Raw genomic sequence first — 8,059 nt, 5'->3', positions numbered from 1 at the left:
AGTTAAGCAGAGCACTCCAGACGCCCCTCTCCCCAGCAACACCCTCTAGCTCCTCCTGGGGGATCCCAAGGTGTTCCCAGGTCAGACTGGACATGTAGTCCCTCCAGCGAGTTCTGGGTCTACCCCGGGGTCTCCTCCCAGTTGGCCGTGCCTGGTAAACCTGCAAAGGAAAGTGCCCAGGAGGCATCCTAATCAGATGCCCCAACCACCTCAACTGGCTCCTTTCGATGTGAAGGAGCAGCGGCTCTACTCCGAGCAATGGAAAGTATTATTCCCCAAAATCACTGACAGGAAGTATAAAATGGTGCTCAAACATCGTCCATCTGTACATCCGTCATCACGCCAATGACCAGCTGGAAGGCGAGCAATGACGACGATGATGAGCTGGTCAAATAAACACACCCATGAATAACATCTTTTACAAATTATTTTATTTCAGCATAATAGTAAGAAGCCTCTCCTCTCAAGTCATACAGTTGAAACTAGTTGGATCACAAGGGTACATATTAGTCAGCCCATCTTTACAATAATCAATGTAACATCGTTTAGGAAGTCATTTTTTATGCACTCATTTTTGCCTACACAAAATAATCAATATCAAGATCCTATCTTAACTGAGGACCATAACTCGGCATGCAAGACTAATAAAGAAAACAACTAATCTGTGATAGCTACTGTTATGCTGCTGCTTATCTAAGACCATTATCAATATAATTCACTACGAATACCAGGGACTTTGTATAACGAAAAACAATTTTATTGCGGTACTACTGCCTCTAATATCAAAATTATTGAACATACTGGGCTCTCAACTGTACTGATCCAAATTGTTCTGTCCATCTTCTCTGGCAAGTTGAGGAGAAATAGGCTCTGTCTAAAACCTAAAATCTAGTACAGTTTGAAGGAAAAATATCCGTATCTTTTTTTGTCTTTTCTTCTTTTTTTCCTTTCACTCCAGTGTTTACAATTTTATCAGAATAAAAAAGGTCCTTGAAACAATCATCAGAATGTGATGGAGAACTTCTCAGACAACCCAATCCTTCGTCTGAAAAATTAAATCTCAGTTTTATAAACAAATGATCAGACACAGGATTCTATTGCATTTAAACAATGAAAAGTCAAAGTAAAAAACTGTTGGGGATTTGACAGGTGAAGTTAGCCGCTCTGCTATCACCCTGCTAGCGGGCCATGTCCCTTCTGCAGCGGTACGATCGGGTTTGCCAGGATGACGGTGACGTTTATCAAACCCGACCCTTCACTGGCCCGTTCAGTCGCTCAGCTCCATCAACTACAGTGAGCCCAACAGGAGATCTCTAACCCTCCAAGCCTGACTGGCGGTATGCTCGTCAGGTTTCAGTGAACACGATCGATAACCTGACATCAGAAAGCCGTACAAGGCAGCGGTCACTCATCTTCATGACATGTTAATGTTATGGCCCAATGCGATCCCACTTCCCAACATAAACCACTCAACAAGAGAACCAAGGGTTTACTGCTGAGCCATCGCAACCAACAACCTTGCAATGCTCTACGAATGAATCTGTAAAACCAACGTTAGTCTGGCAGCTCACATTTAAATATCTCCACATTGGACACACGTACAGTGCTAGAACTTAAAACCTCACCATGACCACCTGAAACCACCCTCCATTCCCTGCCAGCCACAGTCGCTGGCGCTCTCTCACCTCTGACCAAAGTTTGCAAGTCTGCAACGGCCAACAGCCAGTGGCCGGTATGAGCTGAGGGCGCGGCACTACTGAGCCGACACATCTACGCAAACAAACTCAGAAACTCTTTTCGACACGCGAGGCCAAAATCCAAAAATGTAGATGAGTCAAAGCCTAGGATCAACTAACACCTCAATGGGGAGGGAGACCTGGCTGAGTGTTTATCAGCCCACCCGTCCTGTAGTTTACAGTGTATACATGAACCTCACGAGAACAGAAGGATCACGTCTGAGAAGTTGGATGGGCAACAGAAGGGGTCTCCTCAGCTGATTTACTCCCACACAGCCCTGCCCACCAGACTCCGACACGGTGTGGTCTAGGTTCATCTCACGTAAAAGGAAGTCGTTCAATACAATATCATGTAGCACTACAATGATTATTTGTTTGTCTGCACTTATTTAAGGTTAAGCCTGATAACATAATAGACATCCATTATACACACCAACCACATAGTATCTGGATAAGAAAGGCAATGGTTAGTGTGTAGCAGAGCCAAGCAAACGTTGACTCTGCTACAACCTGCGGCCGTCCACGCGGCGCGGCGGGAGACAAGTTAGCATGACTGACTTTTCACAAGGAACTGTCAAACTCCCGCGGCTCCTGAATGATTATAGAACGGTTATGATAAAAATCGGTAACAATAACCCAAAATATTCAATATAATAAAACAAATTCCCCAACTGCGGGGACTTTTTAGTCTGTTTTAGTGCCATTGAAGCAATCAACATTCTACTGGGGTGACTACTGTAGGGGGAAACACCTCGATGATAAAAGGCTGTGTCTCATCTTAGTAAATATCTCTGACCCACGATAATAAACAATTAGTAAATAAAAAGGCAAATGAATTAAGAAATAACATAAGCACACTAAGGCCACAAGAGTTTCATATACCCCACTAATCCCATGACGTGAGACTGTACAGACAATGTAATGGGATGTGCTGAAGCGGCCAACCTGCGCAACTTTACAACCAAGAGCTATGGACAAAGGGGAGTTCAGGAGAGACAAGGACCTGGCTGTGGTACTTCAGATCTCTGTACATACACGGTTTCTGAGTTTCATAGCCTAGCTCTGTCTGGGTCAGGGTGGGGGGGTGGGGTGGACTTTGTGCCATTTCCTGAGTCATCAGCACATCACACAAGACACACAACACGGTGACAAACACTGCGGGGACACTCCCGTGACCCTGACTCTTCGCCCTTGACCCAGAGTAAAGTTAGAGTCAACCGTGCATTGTACTCATGTCACTCACTTTTGGAAGTTGTGTTTTTACTGTTGTGTAGTGCCGTTTGACGTTACTTTTTTTCTCCTTTTCACAAATGACATCATGTTGCGTCCTCAAGTTGATGCTGTTTTGCATTCAAGTGGCGTGGAACGGCATTTCAGCCCCCTGCTAAAATGCACTTCCTTTAGGGCAATTTTCCAACAGAAAATTTTAGACCACTACAATATCAATATCATCATCATCATCATCATCATCAGGTCGAGTGTCCTCGGATGTAATATATAGTGACAGAAACTTTACTGCTTACATACCTACGAAATAAAACCTGTAGTTTGTGTGTCTGCCCATGAATACGTCCTTCAGATCTGACCAAGACCAGATATTGCTCTCCAGTCTCCGATGTTACAGTTTCATTTAGCAGACGCTTTTCTCCCCAGCGACGCACATCTGAGAGATGATACAACACAAGCAAGGACCTCCAGCTAAGAGCTGATCTGTGAATGACCTGAAGGTCAACACGTACATGGGGTGTCTAGATGTCATGGTCAGCTTGCTTCCACCACGCCCAACACTAAACCTCGGACCTGAAAAGCAATATCTGCTCCAGACATGTTCACAACTGGTGTACTCATTCTGAAGTAACAGGAGGTTCTTTTCCTTTACGCTATGTACAACCACACGTAAAATCCAATTCTTTTTTTAACCAAGTTGTCGGGATGAACATTACCAACTGCCCTTTCCCAAAGTACCACCAAAAAAGCAGATATATCTGAACAACAATAAAAACATTTAGCAAAAATCAAATAGATTAAGTACAAAACAGGACCACTGTTTATCCCGGAAAAGTCTTGTTCTTTAAAAAGAAAAAGGAGAAAAAAATAAACAATACAGTAAGAAGACAACAAAACTAAAACACAAATGTCCCTCTGTGTTAGTTATCCCAAGACTGGAGCTGCAAGATCACCCTGTACCAGTGTGTGACACCACTGAGCACAGATTTGAGAAGAAGACCCTGTGGCTCATCCAGGCTATCTCTGGCCATGTTGCAGGTGATTTTAAGGTGGAATGTCAGACAGCCAGCCGACCTGGAGGAGGATGCAAAGGACTCCAGGTCGGGGGGGCAGGAGGGGGCTCCTGGGAGTATGTGCGTGGTTCACAGCACGGCTGGTTCTCCACCTTGGCGACGCCGCGACCCTGGCACAACCGTCGATGCCTCAGGAGTCGGTCTGTCCGTGAAAAGTTCTTTAAAAAGACATAAGCCACAGACGGTTAATAGAGTCAGGCTGTTCCATGCATGTGGGCAACAGGTGACCCCACAAGATCCGCCCTTAGTTTGAGGTAAATGAGGAGCCCAGACTTATCATCTATGTAACTAGGCTTCAACGCTAGAAACACTTGCTTTCATCCGAATGTCTATTTATTTGCCAGCTTTGAAAGATAAACACCAAAAACAAATAATTCTAAAACTGTACTGGTGCACACAAAGCTCACTCTTCCCTTCTGTCTTTCTGCACTCTGGTACTACCACTGCAGGGGCAGAAACACTAGCAGATCTACTCCACGCTCCACGTGCTTCTAGTCCAGATTAGGATCTTGGTTACCCATTAATATGTTCGATGCTACTACAACTAAACAGCAATGGTTTTAACTATCAACAAAATGACCTATATTAGACAGGAGACTAGGATTAGGACTGCACAATAATCACATATCTTAATCTCAGTTTTTAAAATTATCTTATTTTGCCGATACTGAAATGATAAGCTTATGTGGCACTCTGCTGTGTTGTGTTGTTGCCCATGAATGGTGTGTGTGTGTGTGTGTGTGTGTGTGTGTGTGTGTGTGTGTGTGTGTGTGTGTGTACTACAACAGCTTCTGGCACTGTGGCTTGCAGCTAACATGTCTGCTCAGGTCTGCCGTTTCACCTGTTTAAAGCACACTGTAAGAATGAGCGTAAACCTGAGCTCAGCACATGGGGCAGGAAAGTACCCTGAGGCCTGACTATTAGATCAGGGATAAATGGTACTGCATACCAGTCAAAGTGACAGGAGACAGAGATACTTTATTGATCCCCGTAGGGAAATTATACTCTGTATTTAACCCATGCTAGCTGTGTAGCTAGCAGCAGTGGGTAGCCGCCGTGCAGCACCCGGGGACCAACTCCAGTTCTTCCTGCCATGGCTCGGTCAGGGACACAGACAGGAGTACTAACCCTAACATGCATGTCTTTTTGATGGTGGGGACAGCAGAGCACCTGGAGAAAACCCACCACAGACACGGGGAGAACATGCAAACTCCACACAGAGGATGGGACCTGGGACGACCCCGAAGGTTGGACTACCCCAAGGTTCGAACCCAGGACCTTCTTGCTGTGAGGCGACAGCGCTAACCACTGTGCCACCAAAGTCACTACTTATGGAGATGTTAACCTCTGAGTTTAGACAGAAAAACGTGTATTGTCATTTTGGAAACAATTACTTGAATTCTTTTCAGTATTTTAGGTCTTATTCCTGAACAGCTTGGTAGCTAGAGTACAGCGTTTAAAAACATCTCTTACTTTCCTCTAGACAAGGGCAACTTGAGCCACAACAATGAGCTTTACCCTCTGAAGATGTATGTAGGATGTATCTGAGAAGCCAAGAGAAGGTGAATCAGATGTATAAGGTATTTCCAGGACCACTTACAGCATTTCAATACATGGGACACGTACAAAATATTCTGTTGATCAAGATGTATAAAGGCGACTGTAGCGCTCAAGCCGTATGACAGTTTCATGTATCAGCATCTTGGGCTATGTTTAGACTGCCTGGTCCAAGTGACCCAATTCCAATTCTTTGTTTACATGTGGCACAGGTTGGACATACATTATGATCATGTAACCAAGAAAAAAGCAGCTGGAATGGGATATTTTCAGATCTGATTTTGACCACGTTCATATGTGGGAATAACTCGGCTAGGAATCTGACGTGTCAATGTGACGGTCATGTAACCATGCACATCGGATTTTTCGGGTTATTGCGACTCACACATCATTCAAAATGCAACACGGTCACACTTTGAATGGCATGGTGTACATGTGCGGTTGTTCACTTCAGTGTAGGCCAACAAATGCGGGTTGTTTCAAGTGCAAACAAAAGAGTTATGGTGTAAGCCAAGGGAATCACATATGGGTCACTTTCAAAAGTAGATGTAAACAGGCAGCCAACAAAAAATAAAAATAAAAATGGGAACTGGGCATCAAGACCTGAGGTGTAAACTTAACCATACATGTCTGCAGGGCTCCTCAGTTGTGCATGTGGGTGATTCTTCAATTAAGGGAGTTTTTCTGTCCCCAGGGTAGATTTTCAATAAAAAAAAAATTTTGTTTTGTTGAAAAAAAGTTATTATGTTTGTTAGAGTTAGGTTGTGTTAGCTATGAAAAAGATTTGTGTCTCATTGATGACATTTTAATACTTTTCCAGTGTGTTGAAAATTAAAATGTACCAGAATTTCATTGTTTTGGACTTGTCCCCAACCCAGACTTTTAACTTCCCCTCTATAATAAAGTCATAAAAATGGTTAAATTCCTTAAAGCTTTACTTTGCATTTTCTCTTAATAATTTAAAAAGACGTTCAAATTCATATGGTTTATATATGTGCAATTTGCACATTTTTTATAGTTAAATATCGCTGTCCCTCATACATCTGTCATTACATCAAACCCAACATTTTAGAGCAGGGGTTTTCAAAGTGTAGGAAAGTGTGCCTCCCCTCAGAGAACATAAAAACAGCTGCGCCCCCCCCTCCCAATTATTATTGCTATTATTACTATTATTGTTGTTGCTATAATGTATGTTCCACTCAGGTATAAAAACGGGTTTCAACAATAAATGATACATCTTTGAAGATGATCTTTTATTTTTTTAAACATCTTTTTCAAACATTTTTAAACATCTTTATTTTTTAAACATCTTTTTAAACATTTTTAAACGTTTTAAACATCTTTTTAAACATTTTAAACATCTTTGTCAAACATTTTCAAATATTTTAAACATCTTTTTCAAACATTTTTAAACATCTTTATCTTTATGTTTTAAAGTGGGGTTTACCTGCCTTAGCTATGCGCAGCGCCACTCGGTATGATGCTGCGGTTGCCATGGTATTTACGGTGCTAAATGTGTCAATGACTTTCTTCTGTGACCGCAATTCCTTTAGCTTCCTATCAAACACCTCCTGTGGCTTGGTCACCAAACTTGGGTGTTTGGTATCAATATGACGCCGGAGTTTACATGGTCTCATACTGTCGTTAGCTAGCACCTCTTTGCAGATAACACACTGCGGCAGCGGGGCGTCATCAGGACCAATCCATGAAAATCCAAACTTTAAATAATCATGGTCATACTTCCTCCATTTCCTGCTTGCCCCAGACGCTGTCTCCTTTCTCACTGTAGGTCATGTTACTAAAAATCGACCCATTTTGCTCCAAGCTTTGCTGAAGTTAACTAAATTTAGCTAGATGTTTACGGTTACTTTTTCTTCACATTTTTTTTCTCATTCTGCGCCTCCCCTGAAGCTCTCTGGCGCCCCCCAGGGGAGGCGCGCCTCACACTTTGAAAACCCGTTTTAGAGCAACGTTTTTTCAAACAACAATGTGGTTGCCATGGAAACGAGAAGTGCCAGAGGCGCGTGAGCAGTCATGGCAGAAGCGTGACTTGTTGATGTCCACAAATGTAAGTAATGTGATGATTTATATGTCCTGATCTGACAGGATGTTTATAAGGCATCATTGCCAAACAAGTTACTAGTTGAGTATTTTAGTTGAGAAATAAGAAAATTCACTTTATTCACATATATTCATTGTACACTCTATGCTAGCTAACAAGTTAGCTTAGCAAGTCTAAGTTTTAGCCAACTTTTTCTCCAAAAAGTGAAACGTGTCAGGACCATCACGTGTCATTACATCACATTTTGCTGTTACAACTTAGAAAAAAGCATCATAATATCAAACTTATTCTGTAGGACGATCAACGCTATGCTGAGATATTTGTTCCAGACCACTTAATCGAGCCTCTGATAAAAAAAAAAAAACCATCTTAAAGATTTTTTTATTTTATTTTTTCAAAAGCCA

The 8,059-nt window shown here is 42.5% G+C and overlaps 1 protein-coding gene across 16 annotated transcripts in view; it reads right to left on the bottom strand.

Annotated features, from left to right (window-relative positions):
- Window positions 1-418: 418 nt before the first annotated feature.
- znf740a (zinc finger protein 740a) overlaps window positions 419-8,059 on the bottom strand; it is a 33,876-nt gene continuing 26,235 nt past the window's right edge. For all 16 annotated transcript variants that reach the window (XM_056273281.1, XM_056273280.1, XM_056273287.1 and 13 more), the window contains one exon: window positions 419-4,194. In XM_056273281.1, the coding sequence (XP_056129256.1) occupies window positions 4,021-4,194 (174 nt within the window). In that variant the 3' untranslated portion in view covers window positions 419-4,020. The remainder of the gene's footprint in view (window positions 4,195-8,059) is intronic.

Source organism: Lampris incognitus, chromosome 2 (assembly GCF_029633865.1).
Source record: "Lampris incognitus isolate fLamInc1 chromosome 2, fLamInc1.hap2, whole genome shotgun sequence".
NCBI lineage: Eukaryota > Metazoa > Chordata > Actinopteri > Lampriformes > Lampridae > Lampris > Lampris incognitus.
This window is presented reverse-complemented; position numbering and strand designations above follow the sequence as displayed.